Source organism: Trichechus manatus, unplaced genomic scaffold, assembly GCF_000243295.1.
Source record: "Trichechus manatus latirostris isolate Lorelei unplaced genomic scaffold, TriManLat1.0 scaffold00011, whole genome shotgun sequence".
Lineage (NCBI taxonomy): Eukaryota > Metazoa > Chordata > Mammalia > Sirenia > Trichechidae > Trichechus > Trichechus manatus.
Window position 1 is genome coordinate 1,281,054 of NW_004443947.1, and position 18,954 is coordinate 1,300,007.

At 55.2% G+C, this 18,954-nt stretch overlaps 1 protein-coding gene across 6 annotated transcripts; it reads right to left on the bottom strand.

Annotated features, from left to right (window-relative positions):
- Window positions 1–1,077: 1,077 nt before the first annotated feature.
- Window positions 1,078–18,948, bottom strand: GRK6 (G protein-coupled receptor kinase 6). 6 transcript variants are annotated; one of them, XR_002823139.1, is made up of 17 exons: window positions 18,865–18,948; window positions 15,052–15,147; window positions 14,078–14,190; window positions 13,881–13,958; window positions 13,403–13,503; window positions 13,045–13,137; window positions 12,875–12,938; window positions 12,584–12,724; window positions 12,139–12,329; window positions 11,249–11,286; window positions 11,077–11,166; window positions 9,671–9,879; window positions 9,441–9,578; window positions 2,770–2,907; window positions 2,554–2,688; window positions 2,306–2,392; window positions 1,078–1,983 (listed from the first exon to the last, which is right to left on the bottom strand). XR_002823139.1 is itself a non-coding variant. In XM_004371146.2 (17 exons), the coding sequence occupies exons 1-17, from the start codon at window positions 18,914–18,916 to the stop codon at window positions 1,857–1,859; spliced, it is 1,806 nt and encodes a 601-aa protein (XP_004371203.1). In that variant the 5' UTR covers window positions 18,917–18,948; the 3' UTR covers window positions 1,078–1,856. The 6 variants fall into 6 exon arrangements, 5 of the variants coding, with proteins under 5 accessions (XP_004371203.1, XP_023582225.1, XP_023582226.1 ...); XM_004371146.2 differs by having other exon boundaries at window positions 2,391–2,392; XM_023726457.1 differs by lacking the exon at window positions 2,306–2,392.
- Between the last annotated feature and the right edge of the window lie 6 nt (window positions 18,949–18,954).

Below are 18,954 nucleotides of genomic sequence, written 5' to 3' on the forward strand. Positions count from 1 at the left end.
TCACCCAAGGGCAAGGAACAAGGCCTTATGGTGGTTACAGGGCATTCCTGGGGGTCTGGGGACAATGGGAGGCTATAGAGCAGTGATGGTTCTGTGAGGCCTAGGACAGACTTGTGGTGGAAAAGCTCTTACCTCCGAGTCTTTGCATAGGTGGTCCCCCTGCCTGGAATGCTCTCCCCAAACTCCTTCTGATTCTCAGCCAACTGTCTCCTTCAAGGCCTGACTTAACTGCTATCTTCAGAGAAGCCTCCCTGATGCCCAGGTGGCTTGTCCCCACCCACCTCTGCCACAGCTTTCTTCCCAGTGCCACCACTGTCCAGGTCTTTGCCCATCCACATCTCATGCTTCAAGGGCAAAACAGAGGGACAGACCTAACGCAGGTGTACCAGCCCAGGGTCAGGCACACAGGAGACATCTAGGTAAGACACACCTGGTTGCTGCATAGCCCTAGGGCACTCGAAGTCCACAATGGCAGCCAGGCCACCTTGGCCTTGGCAGGGATGCTGCCAGCTGGGCCCACCTTGCTAGCCCAGCAGAGACAGACCCACATCCCAATGAGTACCTGAGGCTTCTTCCCACAGGGCTTGTCCTGTTGAAGCTGAGAAGCCCTGAGCCTGAAGGCCTGCCTTGGCCTGGCTGCTAGAGAGGCCACCCTAAGATCAGATCTGGGGATCCTGGGCCTTGCTGGAAAGGCAGCCCTGCCAGGCCCACCTCCAAGCCCTCTGTACTTTCCAGCAGGACCAGGGACGCAGGTAGACCACTGGAGCACCCGAGCAAGAAAGAGGCAAGCAGGGGCTGTAGGCCAGGTTTGTGCTCGGACTGTATTCACACGGAGACATCTGGCAGCTTACACTGGACAAAATGAGTAATAAAAATTGGCTTTAAATATGGAAAAACCAGGGCCCTGTAATCCCATGTGACCACAGCACTGGGACCAGGATGGCCATCACAGTTTGGGAAGGGCCTGGGGAGCAGGCAGACGGCCTCACCCTACCCCCTTCTCACGTGCATACATACACACACACACACACACACACACACACACACACACCCCACAGGCACACACAGGAAGGGCAGATTATTGCTGGGCATGTGTGTCTATTGTTACAAGGGGAGGCAGAATGTTTGAGGGTTGGCCAGGGACACCCCCCCGGCCTGGGCTGCGGCATTTCTGAAAGAAGTATCTTCAGGACAGGGCCCAGCATAAGGGAAGAGGCACCCTGGGAGCCAGAAGGCAGAGGCAGACCCATCTGGGACAGCCTGGCCAGTGGACTGAGAGTCCCATGGTCAGCCCAATCTCTGGTCACACTTTGGCACAGGCCTAGTGAAGCAGAGGCCCCAATCCAACTCTGACAAGCGTTGAGAAGGGACAGCAGTGGGCCCCAAAACAGGGTGGCTGCGCCCAGGGCAGCAGAGGCAGGCACGATTCTCACTTGGGAGGTCTGCGGTGGCGAGCACAGTGCTGGGGGCGTGGGGGCCCAGATGGAGCTGAACCTGAGGAGCCTTGAGTTTGGCAGCGGCTCCTCTGCCAGCCCCTGACCCTCCCAGGCCAGGGCTGGCTGCCCCAGGGAACTGAGGCTAGGGCGCCAGGCCCAGGTTGGGTAATAAGAACGCTCTGGTTGCTATATACATTCGTACAAACACATAAATACAGAAAGCCCCGAGCTCTGCAGAGAAGAGCTGAAGGGACGCACCTTGTCCCAGGGACAGCCCAGGCCTCGCCAGACTCAGCCAGGCCAGGGACTGAGGGGCAGAGGGCACTGGGGACAGCTCAGGCTGTGTTCCCCCAGCCACAACTCGAGTGGACAATGGGGAAGACCACTGTGCAAAACTGTAAACAGCGCTCAGAGTAGCTGCTACCGCCAACCGCCGATGGGGGCCTCAAGCTGGGGGCTAGAGGCGGGTGGGGAGCTCAAGATGCGTGGGGAACTCGAGACGGGTGGGGAGCTCTTCCTCACTGTCACTGCAGTTCCCACAGCAATCCTGGAGGGGTGGGGAGACACGGGGAGAGAGGCAGAGCAAGCGCCATTAGCCACCAGAGACGCCAGAGGCCCCGGACCTGCCAGGTGGGGTCACAGCTCTGGCCAAAGTGGCTGGGCATCAGTGCAGACGCTGCTGGCAGCAGACAGCAGGAAGGGCACTAGGTCAGTCTCAGGTTCTGCCTAGGCAAGGCCTCCGTCTAGCCCCTTTCCCTTGGGACGGTGGAGGCATAGCAGGGGAAACAGGGTAGCTAAGCAAGGCTAGCAGGGTGTGGGGAACAGAGCAGAAGGGGAGGGAGAGCGGGCACCAGACTTCTTTCACCCACATCTTGCCTCGGCCATGGAAGGGCTGCCCGTGGCTCCCCGAGGCCAGGCAGCAAGGCCAGCCCACGGGGAGCCCACACTGCTCACCTCTGGAAAGAGAAAAGAGGCCGTGAGCCCAGCCAGGGGCCAGAGAAAGGCGGGAGTGAGGCAGGAGTCCCTGGGCACAGCTGGAGGAGGCCCACTCCCAGCGCATGCGGGCACCAGCTCTGCCTCCCGCCCACTGTCCCCTAGAGCCAGGCTGCTGGGGTACCTGGCGGCTGAAGAGTCTCTGCAGCAGGCCCTTCTTGGGGGGTGCAGGCGGCTGGCCCTTCCAGTCCAGGTCTGGGGGGACCATGCCATCTAGCCCAAAGACATTCAGTTCCTGGAAGCACTCGGTCTCCACCATCTGCCACGGAACAGGCCGGTTAGGAGAGCCGCCCCGAGGGCCACCCCTCTGGAGCCCACCCCCAAGCTGGGCAGGCCCCACCTCATTCTGCCAGGGGATGGGCACGCTGCCCGTGGCAAACTTCTGGTAGAAGTCTTGGTCGGTAGGCTCCAGCTCCACACCCTTAACCGTAGAGAACTGCTCAATGTCCAGAACATCCTTGCAGTAAATGGCCTGGGGCTGGGGTGACAGAGGCAGCGGTCAAAGAGGATCACCCCCTCTCCCCCAACACACAGGAAGGCAGCTGAGCCTAAGTCCTGTCCTCCTGACACCTGCGGCTCTCAGGTGTGGAGTCAGAAACATGGTGCCCAAGCACAGTTCTGCCACTTCATCATCCCTCAGCCCAGGGGCTGCCTCCATGGCTGAACAAGGCTGCATAAAGGCCAGCCCAAGAGGCTTTGCTCAGGGGTAGCTGACAGGTCATGGCTAACCAGTCCAAATGGTGCCTTTGTAGAATCAGTAAAGGCACCCTCTCACGTGTACACGATCACGTGGGTGCTTGGCTTGGGGAGGTGAGTGCAGAGGAACCTCAGCTGGCCCCCTTGGTGGGGCCCCTTGTGCAGGACCCAGCACGGACTGGGCCCTCTGCCCTGGAGCATCCAGCAGTTTGCTCCAGCTCCTTCTCAAGCTTCACAGCCAAGCAGAGGATTAGTACAATCCTCCCACCTCCCCACCCTGGTTCCCTCCTGGGAGCCCACCTCAGCTCCAGAAGGCCACCTTCTATTTCATCTTTACATCACTTTATAAATCCTGCTATTACGGATGTCAGTTAAAATAATGCCATCACGCAAAGGATATGAACAGACACTTCACCAAAGAAGACATTCAGGCAGCTAACAGACACATGAGGAAATGCTCGCTATCACTAGCCATTAGAGAAGTGCAAATCAAAACTACAATGAGATACCATCTCACCTTGACGTTACTGGCACAAATTAAAAAAAAACAGAAAATAACAAATGTTGGAGAGGTTGTTGGGAGATTGGAACTCTTATGTACTGCTGATGGGAATGCAAAATGGTACAACCATTTTGGAAAACAATATGGCACTTCCTTAAAAAGCTTGAAATACAAATACCATACAATCCAGCAATCCCACTCCTAGGAATATATCCTAGAGAAATAAGAGCTGTCACACAAGTAGACATATGCACACCCATGTTCACTGCAGCATTATTCATAATAGCAAAAAGATGGAAACAACCTAAGTGCCCATCAACAGATGAATGGATAAACGCACAATGGAATACTACACAACAATAAAAAATGACTCTGGGAAACATTTAACAACATGGATGTATCTGGAGGGTATTATGCTGAGTGAAATAAGTCAATCACAAAAGGACAAATACTATATGAAACCACTATTATAAAAACACATGAAAATGTTTCCACACAGAAAGAAACAATCTTTGATGGTTATGAGGGAGGGGAAGGGTGGGGACGGAAAAACACTAACTAGACTAGATAAGTGGTAACTTGGGTGAAGGGTAAGACAGTACACAACATTGGGGAAATCAGCACAACCTGATCAGGGCAAAGTCATAGAAGCTTCACAGACACATCAAAACACCCTGAGGGACTGAGTTACTGGACTGAGGGATGGGGACCACGATCTCGGGGAACATCTAGCTCAACTGACATCCCGGCTGGAGCAAAGGAGAATGAAGACCAAAGGGGAAAGATTAGTCCAAAGGACTAATGGACCACAACTAGCACAACCTCCACCAGACTGAGCCCAGAACAACTATATGGCGCCTGGGTATCACCACCGACTGCTCTGGCAGGGATCACAATAGAGGTCCCGGACAGAGCAGGAGAAAAATGTAGAACAAAATTCAAATTCACAAAAAAAAAGACCCCGGATGCCCTTTTAATTCAGTACTGAAGTCACTCCTGAGGTTCACCCTTCAGCCAAAGATTAGACAGGTCTATAGGACCAACAATAACACACACGAGGGACATCCTTCATAGTTCAATCATGTATACGAGACTAATGGGCACAGTAGCCCAAAAGCAAAGACAAGAAAGCAGGAAGGGACAGGAAAACTGTACGAATGGAAATGGAATCTGGGGTGGAGAAGGGGAGACTGTTGACACATCGTGGAGTTCGCAACCAATGTCACAAAACAATTTGTGTATTAACTGTTTAATGAGAAACTAATTTACTCTATAAACTTTCACCTAAATCACAATAAAAAAGATAATAATGCCATCACGTTTGATGGTACAGCTGTTTTTGCAGTGTAGCAGTGCCTCAAAAGGTTAAACATATAGTTACCATATGAACCAGCAATCTAAGTACATACCTAAGAGAAGTGAAAATAGCCACCCACACAACCAATGCTGTACCTCAATGTTCATAGCAGCACTATTCGTAACAGCCAGAAAGCAGAAACAGCCCAAACACCCACCAACTGATGAATGGATGGGAGTCCCTGGGTGGTGTAAATGGTTGACAAACTTGGCTGCTAACCGAAAGGCTGGAGGTTCAAGTCCACCCAGAGGCACCCTGAAAGAAAGGCCTGGCAACCTACTTCCAAAAAACCAGCCACTGAAAACCCAAAGCAGCACAGTTCTACTCTGACACCCATGGGATTGCCATGAGCCAAAGTTTTGATGGTTACTGGTTTGGTTTTGGATGTATGGATAAACAAAATGTGCTACATCCACACAATGGAATATTACTGAGCCATAAAAAGCAACAAAGTACCGACACATGCTATGACACGGATAAACCTTGAAAACACTATGCTTAAGTGAAAGGAGCCAGACACGAAAGGCCACAGATGGTGTAACTCCATTTACTTGAAATATCCAGAAAAGGCAAATACATGGAGACGGAAAGTGGATTAGTGGTTGTCTAGGGCTGGGAGGGCAGGAAAAGTGAGTTTGGGGAGCAATGGCTAAAGGGTACAGGATTTCTTTTTGGGGTGATGAAAATACTCTAAAATTGTGGTGATGCTGCACAACTCTGTGAATATGCTAAAAGTCACTGAATTGTACACTTTAAACGTAGGGTGTCGCTCCTTGGAATATATCCTAGAGAAATAAGAGCTGTCACACGAATAGATATATGCACACCCACGTTCACTGCAGCACGGTCCACGATAGCAAAAAGATGGAAACAACCTAGCTGCCCATCAGCGGACAAATGGATAACCAAATTATGGTATATTCACACAACAGAATACTACGCAACGATAAAGAACAATGATGAATCCGTGAGACATCTTATAACGTGGAGGAATCTGGAAGGCATTATGCTGAGTGAATTTAGTCAGTTCCAAAAGGACAAATTATTGTATAAGACCACTATTATAAGAACTCAAGAAAAGGTTTAAACACAGAAGAAAATACTCTTTATGGTTACGAGGGCGGGGAGGAAGGGAGAGGGTTATTCACTAACTAGATAGTAGACAAGAATTATCTTACGTGAAGGGAAGGACAGAACATGCTACAGGCGAAGTTGGCATAACTGGACTAAACCAAAGCTAAGAAGTTTGCTGAATACAACCAAACACTTCGAGGGACAGAGCAGCAGGGGCGGGGGTCTGGGGACCATGATTTCGGGGGACATCTAGGTTGATTGGCATAACAAAGTTTTTTAAGAAAATGTTCTGCATCCTACTTCGGTGAGTGGCGTCTGGGGTTTTAAAAGCTAGCGAGCGGCCATCTAAGATACATCAATTGGTCCCAACCCACTTGGAGTAAAGGAGAATGAAGAACACCAAAGTCACAAGGAAAGTATTAGTCTAAGAGACAGAAAGGGCCACACAAACCGGAGACTGCATCAGCCTGAGACCAGAAGAACTAGATGGTGCCCGGCTACCACCAATGACCGCCCTGACAGGGAACACAACAGAGAGTCCCTGATGAAGCATGAGAAAAGTGGGCTGCAGAACTCAAATTCTAGTAAAAAGACCAGACTTAATGGTCTGACTGAGACTGGAGGAACCCGAAAAAGCACGGTCTCCGGGCTCTCTGTCAACCCAGAACTAAAGCCATTCCCGACGCCAACTCTTCAGACAAAGATTGGACTGAACTATGGGACATAAAATGATATTTGTGAAGAGTGTGCTTCTTAGCTCAAGCAGAGACATGAAACTAAATGGGCAGCTCCTGTCCGGAAGTGAGATGGGAGGGCAGAGAGGGTCAGAAGCTGGCTGAATGGACATGAGAAATCAGGGGTGGAAAGGAGGAGTATGCTATCACAGTATAGGGAGAGCAATTGGGGTCACATAGCAGTGTGTGTATAAGCTTTTATATGAAAGACTGATTTGAATTGAAAACTTTCACTTTAAGTACAACAATAAAAAAAATACCCGTAGGGTGTGAATTATATCTCAATGGATCTATTAAGAAGAAAAGTCATCATCACACTTGCTTTTCATCTGCTGCTTCTAAAAAGTTGACCTCCAGGGCACTGGTTCTATCTCTGACTTTGAACAATGCCAGAGGTCGTGGATTTACCTCCAGGTTCAGTGAGATGACACGGGTGTAAAGGGGGGTGTAACAGTGAGTAGCAGCTGCCACCTTGGGGCAGGCTCACTCAGTTCAAGTGCTAGCCCTGGACAGTGGACAGTCACCTAAGCCCATGATGATGGCTACCGTGCAGGGTTCCTGGGAGGGGGCTACAGGAGACGGTCATTCTGAGGCAGCAGTCCCCTAACCGGCCTTCCAGTCTGCCCCCCATACCTCACATTCCTGCTCAGCATCCTCCAATGGCCCCATCACACTTAGGGACCACAATCCCCGCCAGCTCTCAGGGCCGCACCTCCCTCCAGGCTCTCTTGCCCCACTGTTCTGCACCAGCCACACTGGCCTCCTCACTGCTGTCCATTGCACAAGGCTGGGGCCCGCCCCAGGGCCTCGATGCCTGCTGTTCCTTCCACCCGAAAGCCTCATACCCCACATCTTGGCATGGCCCTCTCCTCCATGTATTTTTAGACTGCTGCTTAACCGTCAGCTCCTCAGAGACTACCCTGTCTAAAAATGCCCCCAGCCACACCCTTCCTGTCTTCTCATTAGTTGCTGTCAAGTTGACCCCAACCCACGGCAACCCCATATGTGCAGACAGAACTGCTCCATAGGGTTTTCAAAGACGTGACCTTTCGGGAGCAGATTGCCAGGTCTGTCTTCCGAGGCGCCTCTGGGTGTGTTCGAACCTCCAACCTTTAGACTGGTAGCTGAGTGCTTAACCATTTGCTCCATCCAGGGACTCCTTCCTGTCTTCTTAGCCTCCCTTACTTTTCTTTGTCACAGTGAATGTTACCTGAAATGGTTCTCCACTAAAAGGTTTATTATTTTGGTGTATCCCCACTAGAACATAAGCTCCATGAGGGCAGGACTTGGTCCTGCTGACTTCAGTCTCTCCAAGGCCCGGCACATGTGGCACTTTTATTTGCTGAATATATAAACAAACGTGTATGGCTGACACCCATTAACCTGGCCTGCCCATCACCTTCCTGGCTGCCTCCTCAGTGTTTCTGGTGAACTATCAGTTACAGAATGAGGCACTGGTGGTTAAATGATAGAACTCTCACTTTCCATGTGGGAGACCCAGGTTTGATTCCTGGCCAACGCACTTCACACACAGCCACCACCTATCTGTCAGTGGAGGTCTGCATGTTGCTATGACATTGAACAGGTTTCAATAGAGCTTCCAGACTAAGATGGACTAAGAAAAAAGGCCTGGCGATCTACTTCCACAAACCACCCAGTGAAAACCCTTTGGATCAAAACAGAACACTGTCCAATCCACAACTGACTGTGAGCATGGCGCAGTCACAGGACCTAGTCCTCTTACACATGGCAGGGGGACTTTACATAGAGAAGCCTGCATTCAGTGGGAGGGACACAGTCAACAGGTTGAAGCAGAGAGGAGAGATGGAGAGTGCTGGCAACCTGGCATGAAGCCCTGATGTTGGCCCTACTCTGGGACTTTCTGGCCAAATGAACCAAAAAGCTACATGCTGGGCTTCAGGAAGTTTGGGTTGGGTTTCTGCCACTCGGAACTCAATGACTAGAGGACGCACCTGCTTGCAGGGTGCCTGGCCCACTGTGGGAGGATTCCACCCACAGAGAGGTGGTCAGCATTGCTGGGGGTAGGCAGTCCGTGTTCTACCAGCCCAACAGCCCTCTGCCCTGCTGGCAACAGTATCTTGGTTTTCCTTTGGGGAACAGACCTCCCCTGCTGGCAGCGGTCCCAGGTGGGGCCAGTGAGGACCACAGCCCCTGCACAGAATCAGCTGGTCCTGGGGCGGGGCGGTCCTCTGAGCACTCAAGAGGCAATCAGCACCAGCCTAGGGCTTCTTTTGGCATTACTGAAGTCCCTGGGAGGTGCAAACGTTTAAGCACTGGGATACTAATCGGAAGTTTGGCAGGTTGAACCTGCTTAGGGGCACCCTGGAAACAAGGCCTAGCAAGCTGCTTCCGAAAGGTCACAGCCTTGAAAACCACTAAGGAATCAACTCTACAGCAACTGGTTAACCCTAACCAGACCAGTGGCCATGGAGTTGACTCCAGTTAACCTTATTCTGGGCTTTTCACTTCTGGGAGCCCCACTGAATTATCTTTTTGTTTTGGCTAGGCAATTTGAGTTGAGTTTTCTGCCACTTGCACCAAATGTATCCTAACCAGTGCTCCAAGAGCCCCCACCCACCTGGCTCGCCCTGCCCCCGCCCACCTGGCTCGCCCCCGTGGGCACTCACGTCAGGCTTGAAGGGCGGCTCCAACATGCCAGCTCCCAGCCGCTTGAAGTTCAGCTTCTTGAAGAGGGGGTGCTCCTTCACTTCTTGGGCACCGCCCCCGCGACACCCTAGGCGCTCAGCTGGGTCCTTGCAAAGAAGCTGTGGCAGAGCTGGGGTGGTCAGGGCACCTGTGGGTGGGTGGGGTGCCTCGCCCCAGCCCCACCACCCAGCGCCGCTGTGGGCTGCTGTACCTGGGAGCAGAGTGAGCAGGCCTGCAAGGAAAAGCGGTCGGAGTACTCCTCGGGTACCTCCTTTACCAGCCGCTCCACTTCCTCCCGCTTGATCTTCTTCTTCCTCTGCTGAAAGGGCGACTGGCCTGCAATCATCTCATATAGCAGGCAGCCAAGTGCCCACCAGTCTGGGCTGAATGTGTACCGTTCGTTCTTTACCACCTCCGGAGCTAGCGGGGAGGCACGGAAGTTAGGGCAGGGTGGAGGCAGAAGTGGGGTGGGGGTGGGGGGGAAAAGCCCTCAGGCCTACAATGCCCAATGCACGTTAAGTCAGGGGTCCCAAACTTAACACCCATCAGCCAGATGGGCACCACTAAGTGGCTTGGTGGGGACTGTGGCAAACAGGAGAGCACATGCCCCATCCAAGGGCGCTGCTGCAGCCTGCAGGGGGGACCATGCCCAGTGCTCCCATTCTGATTTTTCAAGAAAAGTCAGAAATCCCTACTTTCAATGTGAAATCGCCTGGCTTATTAAATGTTGGCAAGCAATTCAAACTGTTTTTAAAAACAATTTAATTTAAACACAAATGTAGGCCAAATTGGGGCCCATCTGGCTAGCAGTGTACAACCTCCGGATTTAGTACCTGAGAGAAGAAAGAGGAAAACTAATGCTTCCTGAATACCCACTACTTGCCAGGGCAGGCATGTGGGAATTTTCTCCTCTACTATCTCTTTTCATCTGCAAGGCGAGCCTGGGAGGCAGGTTGGATCATCATTTTACCGTCGAGGAAAGTGAGGGTAAGTTAAGCGGAGGGTCTGGCCCAGGGCCACACAACAAGCTGTGAAGCTGTGAAACTGTGGAGCCTGGCTCCACATGCTATGTCATGGGGTCCCTGTGTGGAAAATGTGTCCCGAGGGCAACACACGAGGGCACATCTTGGCCCTTCCACTGGTCCCCACCACGGACGGATGCTCCAACTCTGAGCGTGGGCAATTCAGGGGCAGGGAGGGCCAGGAGCCCAAGTTTGAGCCCCTCCTCAGCATTCATGGCAGCCTCCACCAGGCCTAGCTAATAGCAGGCGTTTAACAATGAACGAATGACGCTGGATTTCCAAGTGATGGGGTCCCGGCTGAGTCCTAGTCTCGTAATCATATAATGGTGTATCAGGAGCTCCCCAGAGGCAGGGCCAGGATTGGCCAGGCACTGGGCCTCCTCCCAGACCCCGGACCCCTGCTCTGTCAACGTTTACTCCCCTCCTTCTTGCCCACAGGCAGCCAGTGACCAAAAACACCTTCAGGCAGCACCAAGTGTGGCTCTTTCTATTCTCTGAGCCACAGGAGACTCCCAAACAGCAGTGGGTGGGGCCAGGCTCTAGATAGTGAGCCTGGGACCCAGGGGGTTGGTGGGCCAGATGCAGGGAGACTCACCCATGTAGCCTACAGTACCCACACGGCCTTTGATGGTCTGGCCCTCAGGCACGTGCACAGCCAGCCCCAGGTCGGAGATGCGGATGTGACCTGTGTGTGGTGGAAGAGCAGGGGCCATTACAGGACCAGGCCGCCCGCCCCACCCCACCCCCTTAGCAGCACCCCAACCCACCGTGGTCATCCAGCAGGATGTTCTCAGGTTTTAGGTCCCTGTGGGAGAGAAGGGCAGGGTCAGAGGCTACTCAGCATGTCAGGGAGCCAGCAGGGGCCACCCCCGCCAAGCTCATTTACCTCCTGGGATTACAGGTGGAGTGAGGTACGGGGCCTGTTTTTTGACAGAGTGACAACAGATAGCCCAGTCCTCCCCTCACCTGCAGGAGCCCCGTCCCAAGGGAGCAGATGAGGGATCTACAGAGCCAGAACTCTCTAGGCAAGTGGAAGATGCCCCCATCCAGGAGGGGAATTCCCTGGACACCACCACAGCTTGGTTCGCTCCTGGTGCAAGGTACGCCCTCCCTCCCCTCTGGGGGCTGACTCTATCTCTCCTCATCTGTCAAATGGGGCTCCTCATCCATCCCGTCCTGGGGCTGTAATAAGGCTCAAGTGAAATAATAGCAACAGCAACTGTGCCTCGTGCTGACGCTGACGAACGGGGACAATAAGCAGTAAGAACCCGAGCTCTCCACTGCTGAGCCTGACTGGGGGCCAGGCTCTGGCCCAGGAACCGTTCCGCACTATCTCACTCAGTCCCTACAACAACCTGCAAGGGAGGAACAATGGGAATTACTGTCTTGGCTTCACAGAAAAGGAAATGGTGCCGGGAGCAGGTAGCCGACTGGCCCAAAGTCACACACATAGGGGTGACAAAGCCAGGACTCACACACGGGCCAGCCAGACCCCACAGCCTAGGCTCTGAACAACCCAAGTTGGTCCGCTAGGAGGAAAGTGCTGAGCCCGAGCCCAGCAAGGCACAGACAGGTTTGTGGCCTCACACAGGGGCCCAACACCCCAGCATCCCTCCACAGGCTGAGCCCGACCAGCAGGCACCCACGCCCTCCACACCTGTACACGATGCGCTCCCGGTGCAGGTCCTCCAAGCCACAGCAGATCTCGGCGGCATAGAAGACGGCCCGCGCCTCAGGGAAGCCCGCCTGGCCCATGTGGTAGATGTGGAACTTGAGGTCGCCCCCGTTCATCAGTGTCAGCACCAGGCAGAGGGCATCCTTGGTCTCGTAGGCGTAGGCCAGGCTCACCTGTGGCCGAAGGGACCTGAGCCTCAAGCAGGGGTTACAGGCCTGCCTAGTGGCAGGGTTGGCACCAGCCACCCCAAAGAGCCTTCTCAGTGCCACTCCTGAGGCCCAGCTGCTCCCAGGCCTGTGTCAACACCCCAAACCTGCCCTTGCCAGGCATCAAGGAGGATGGGGCTGGATTGGAGGGAGGGCGGGAAGAGACTTGAGCCTGGCGGACAAGACTGAGAGGAAGGGCGAGGTCTCCTTTCTGTACTTACTACAAACCTACTGTTCACTTTCTCCAGTATCTGCTTCTCATTGAGTGCCATGGCCTCGCCTTTCCGCTTCTTGATCCGCTTCTTCTCCAGCTTCTTGCAGGCATACATCTTGCCTGTTGCCCGCACCTGGCACGCACACACCTGTGGCCAGGGTAGACAGGGCAAATAGGTGCCTGCCATGCCATGCCCTTCTTGGGGTGCAGGGCTCTGAGAGGGCCAGGGCTGCTCCCAGGCCCCACCCTATCCCCTGGCCCTCTGCACTCTGCCCGGGGCTCTGGCCCAGCCACTCACCTCCCCAAAGCCACCTTTGCCCAGGACTCGGTACTGCCTGAAGGTGTTTTTAGTCACTGGCTGCCTGCACACAAGAAGGAGGGGAGTAAACGTTGGCGGAGCAGGGGCCCAAGGTCTGGGAGGAGGCCCAGCAACCTGGTGGATTCTGGTCTCACCTCGGGGGAGCTCACCTTTCCAGCCACTTCCACTGCAGGAAACGGTTGAAGTAGATGCTGTCGAGGTAGTCTACAAAAGGGGCCATGCTCAGGTACTCGTGGGTGAGCCTGTTGAGAGAAGGCCCAGCCCACCAGTCAGCCCCACACCCCAAGCTCTTGAAAGGTGTCTGCTCAGCCTGAAGGTACCACCCTCGGCTGACCCTCATGCACACCCATTGAGGAGGGACACACAAACACGTGCTGCAGCTGAGGATGCTATAAAGACAAGAGGCAGCCTACCCACAGTCACAGGGCAGGAGCAGGGCCTGGCTGGGCTCCCACCAGAGGCCCCTCCTCTGGGCACATTTCCATTCTGTGGCAGGGAGGGTCTTACCGGGTGAGCTCCTGGAAGAGGTCTTTGCAGGGCCCCTGCTCCAGCTGCTGGGCGCAGTTTGTCACTAGCTGCCGGGGAACCTCAGGGATGAGGTCAGGACCCTGGCGACAGACGACAGACAGGTCAGTGCATAGGGACGGAAGGGGTCCCTCAACTGCTGTCTACTCCCAGGACCGAGATGCCAGAGATCTCAGGCCTATGCCAGAATGGCTGCAGACCAGCGATGCATTAGCTCACCTGGTTGCTGAACCCTATCCTGCCAGCCCCCCTGGAGGCAGGGTGCAGCAGAGCTGCTGACAGGCTCACCTGGCCCAGAGCCCTGCCCCTCTCCCCCCGGCCCCAAGGCCCCATGCCCACGGTGTGCCTGGAGGAGCCTGGAGCAGCTCCAGGGCACTTTCTGCCCAGGTTATGGTCAATCCTCACCCCAGTGAGGAGCACTCTGCCCACGGCTGTCATTCCTCCCTCACCACTCACTCACTGTGTGGCTCAGGAAATTCTGCATTAGCCGCTGCCCACACGCCTTCCGCTTCTCATCAGGGGTCACTTCATACTCAGCCTGCAGGCAGGAGGAAGTGGGAGAAGTGCGCGTTTGGACTTAAGTGACAGGTGGCGGTTACTGGCAACAAGGCCTGGGAGCTTCACGGCTGCACCACCCTCGGGGCCAAGCCCACTTACCACCCCATCCAGAAAGGCAATGCAGCGTGTCAGCTCTGGGCGTGTCTCACAGAACTCACGGAACAGCAGGCGCCCAATGGGCTGCCGCTCACACAGGCTATGGTAGTCATGCTCTGCGGGCAGAAGAGGGAGCTCCTGGGTTCACAGACTGGAGACAGCCGGCCAGGCAGCCGAACCCACACCACCAAGCCCCAGCTCCAACAACAGCTTCCAGAACACTTCAGAACCCTCACCACAAGCCTGAAGTGGGCACTATTGTTATTCCCATCATGACCTGGAATCTGAAGACCAAAGACGTTGGCTAGCCCAAGGTCACACAGCCAGGAATCTGGCTCCAAACCCCTGGATTCCACCGCCCCTGCTGCCTTCTGGTTCACACTACGGCATACGTCATAATGCTGGGGCTGGGTACACTGAGAGGTTCCAGCCTGGCCTGGGCCCGGCCCACACCTGTTGCCTGCCTGGCGAAAGTGCAGCAGGAAGCTGTGGCTTCCGGTGAGCTCGTGGCTGGGCCTCCTTCCTGGGCAGTGGGTACAGCCACAGGTACACTCCTTGACCATGTGCAGGCCATGAGAGGGGGGCCTCAGCCTAGGTAAGCAGGAACTGAGGTCCTGGCTCGTCTGTCCTCTCTCAGAAGTGCCCTGTCACACTGCCCAGGCTGGGGACTTCTGGTCAAGGCTTTGCTGGGTTGAGCACAGGCCTGGGGTTCCCAACAAGGTCAGGCTGTGGGCTGGCCCCTGCCCCCACCACTCCCTCAGTCCCAAGGCCCTGCCCACCCTAAGCCTAGCTGCTCCTTCCCCTGCTTCTCTCAGACTGCCCAAATCCATCCCCTCACACAGGCCTGTCTCTGCCCTCCACCCATCCCAAGCCCAGGAACTAAAACCGGGGTGGGCGGTGCAGCTTCAGTCTTCCTGCTCACTTGACCCCCCTGCTCCTCTGCCCCAGCAGGACCCCTCAGTCCGCCCATGCCTCACCAAGGCTGAGCCGCAGCTCTTCACACTGGCTGATATGGGGGAACTGCAGCATCTGCCGCCATTTCTTGCTTTTGCCTTTGCGATTCCCGCTACCACCTGTGGGAGCAAAGAGGGGCTGTGTCTGGAGTCCTGCCACCACAATGCCTCACCTTAACCCTCAGGACAATCCAGAAGGCCTGCAGGGCCCAGCCTAGGCCCAGCCCACCGTGGGATGGACCTCTGGCCCTCCTGCCACATGCTTCAAATCTGTCCTTGCTGGGGACCAGAACACACACTGGCCCTCCTACTAGGGGTCCCAAGCTGGGAGAGCCAGAGGGCAGTGAAGCCTCTGAGGGGCTCCGGTAGCTTCTGCAAGGATCTGTTTCCCACTAGGTGGGAGTTTCCCAGGTGAAGAAAGTGGAGAAAAGGCATCACAAGTGGTGGGAAATGCATAAGTAGAGTGAGAGATGGGAGAGATTCTAGGGCATTTGGGACATGTCTGAGACGCCAAGGGCAGCGGCAGCCTGGGCCACCAGGAAGGCTCCCAGACTTCTATCACGGGGCCTCACATCAGAGATATTGGAGGTTCGAGGAAGGCTTGAAGGGTCGCACAGCAAGGTGGTGGCAGGAGGGCTGGCACTTGGGGGTTCCCTTGCCTACAAATGAGGGCTTCCCTGGCCTGGATACCTGCCTGATTCTACCTAGCTGACCCCCACCTGTAGCAGCTCAAATGCCTACAGAGCCAGACAGCTATGGCAAATGCGGGCCAGATGTGAGACAACAGGGAGTGGTGGAGAGTGCGATGCACTGGGGCAGTGTGCCCCTTCTAACAGGGGCAGCTGCAACACAACTCCAGCTGATTGGTGCATTGTTGCCAGGCAGGAATGCTGGCTCAGTATGGCCAGATCTTCTGATTTTTCAAAAGAAGCTGGAAATCCAGATTGTTATATGAAATACTAGTGTCGATTTTATTTACCAAAACAAAATATAAAAACAACACTACAGCCAAATAAATGAAACATGTCAGACAGCCAGATCTGGCCAGGGGCCACTAGGTTGAGATGGTGGAAGGGCCTGAGTCTTGTCTGTCTCTATACCTGGGTTTGAACCTCCTCTCTTTAGATCCATCTCTTGCCCTCTGTGAACCTCGATTTTTCCATGTGTACTTTGGGTCCAAATCTACCTCTGGAGGTGGTATGAGGATGAAATGGAAACTCTGTGTCCAGCAGCCAGTAGGGCCATGGCAAGAGGTTGGCCCAGCTCTACCACCTCAGGGGCAACCTTAGGCAAGCACATTCCCTTGCCTGGTCTCAGCTTCCCCTGTCTTCCCGGCCCAGTTCCCATCTGGTCTAGGTGAAGGCAGGTGGTGTGGGGGAGGCAACAGGGCTGGGTCCCTCCACGCCGGCTCTCTGGAGGAGGAAGTGTTGCAGGGCACCCATTGGGAAACCTGCGAGTGACTCTCCTGCATCCTGCTACAGCCGGCATACTCTGCAGCCATTGCTTCACTGTGAGTGAGTAACGACGACCCCCCCCCACACCCAGGGCAAGGCCTCTCCAGAAGGGGAACTCCTCCCCACCCCCGCAGGTCCCTAGCCCAACCCTCCATCCGCCTGCCTCCCCCCACCAGTTACTTCCTCCTCCCCCTCCTCCCGGCCACATCAAGGCAGCAGCCAAAAGTCACATGCAAATACCCTGTCCTGGAGATGCCACCAAGTCAGTGGGGCTCCTGACCCCACCCTACCCAGCCCTCTCTCTGTGCCTCTGGGTGCCTGGAAAAGGAAGGAAGACTGAGCAAGGGTTCACACCCCAGTGCTGCCCCACTTCAGCAACTCTGCACAATTGGGCCCAAGTTCATGAGAAAATGAGGCCCTGAAGGGAAGAATCCATTTGCCCAAGATCACAGAGCCTGGAGGTGACAGAGGCAGGATTCAAACCCACAACCCAAACTCCCCTCCCCCCCACTGCAAACATGCTGGGCATCTATTAGGTGCCAACAGTATACATACACCAAGGATTCCCAAATCAATTTAGGGTCTCAGGATCGCTTGGGAAGCTGGTAAAGGCCCTGGCCCCAAGCTGTTAGCTAGCTCATAGGTGATTCTGATGCAGCCACCATCTCAACCTGGTGACCCCTGGCCAGATCTGACTCTATGACATGCTTTATTTATTTGATTGCAGTGGGGTTTGTTTTGTTTTGTTTTTGTAAATAAAATCAGCACCAGTATTCCATGGGCCAGGGTTCAGGACTAGGTGACAATCAGAATTGCTTTTAATCTTCATGTCCCACTCCCAACCATTCCACAATGAGATGCTGAAGTTCAGAGAGCAGAGACTTGTCTAAAGCCATACAGCTGGGAAGGGGCAGAGCCAGGTCGGGGTGAGGGTTGTCAGTGGAGGTACCAAACTCTGGCAGGGCCATACCCCCCGTGCCTCACCGGCAGCCTGATGAAGCCTGTCTAATGATGCCCACACTCTCTGGTCAGGCAAGGCAGTGCCCTCAGCAGACCTGAGGCCTGAATGGCTATAGCCCTTCAGGCCTGGCGCAGCTCTCCCCACCCCTCCTCCCTGGCTGGCTGGATGACGAGGCAGAACAGAATCGGCAGATGCCCCCAGAGGCTGGGAGGAAGGACTAGCCCCAGGGCTTGACAAAGGACAGGAGATAAGCGAGGCTCTGGGCTCCCATGCCCATTTCCAGGCAGCACACCCCAGAGATCAACAAACATGGTGGGCAGGGGACCAGAGGCTGCACCCAGCTGGGCATCCCTCTGGGCTTCCTATAGACTGTGTTGGGGACATCCTGTGCCCTAGGACTGGCTCAACCATGTATTCCCTGGGTAACATGGGGCTAGTCCCTGGTCTGAGCCTCAGTTGCCCAGTGCAGAATGGGGCAGAAAGGTGAAGCAGATGACTCTTGCAATCTGGAAGCCCAGCAGAGTGTAGTCAAGCTGTCATGACTGTCCACCCCAGAGTTTCAAGAAGGGTCTTGCTCGCTGCTGGGCCCTCAGTACCCTGGACAGGGCAGTGCACAGAGTGGGTGCTCAGAGATTATGATACTGAGGTGGGGAGGGAAGGGGCAGACTGACCACAGGGCAGCGAGGACCAGGTGTGGTGGTCCTTGTCTTCTAGAACCCTCACAGAGCAGATGCCTGACAACACCTGGTGTAGGGAGCCACGAAGGGCTCAGTACACACACTGGGCTCACGAAACTAATTCCCACCTTAGCAGGTCCAGTGTGGCCCACCCAACATGCTCTCTTCCTTCAAAGCCCAGCTCCCACTTGTTTCTGTGCCTGTGTGACCCATTCATCTCTGTCTCATGTACTGAGGTACCTAACAAGTGGCAGTTGTGTTAGCAGCATATATGACCAGGAGTTTCCCCAAGTCGAGGGGGCTGTGCTACACAGAGGCTGCGTTCATTCATTCTCCAAGCCTTTACCTAGCACCAACTTTGGGCCAGTTCAGGCTGGGCGCCCGGGACTGGGCCGAGCACGTGTGAGCTCCCCTCCCTAGGCCATCTTCTCACCTCTCATCTGAGAGAGGGTTCGGAGAGGCTCTCCCAGGGCTCGGGTCCCACCCTCCCCACTTCCTTCCTTTCTCCTTCCCTCACTCCCCGCCGCGAGGGCGGCGACCTGACCCCCGCCCCTTCCTGGGCCCCGGCTCCCCGGGTCAGGTGCGGAGGAGGACGACCGGCCGGAAGAGCTCATGTCTGCGCGGGGTGCGGGGTGCGGAGCCCGCTGCCCTAGGGGGCTGTTTGGCTGGGGCGCCCCGCCGAGCTGGGAGTCCGAGCGCCCGCCGCTCCCTGCACCCGGGCCCGTCCGATCGCCCGGCCGCTCACCTTCCCGGGCCTTGAGGAGCACCGTGTTCGCTACGATGTTCTCGAGCTCCATGGGCTGCGGCGCCGCCAGGCCCGCCGGGCCGCGCCGCC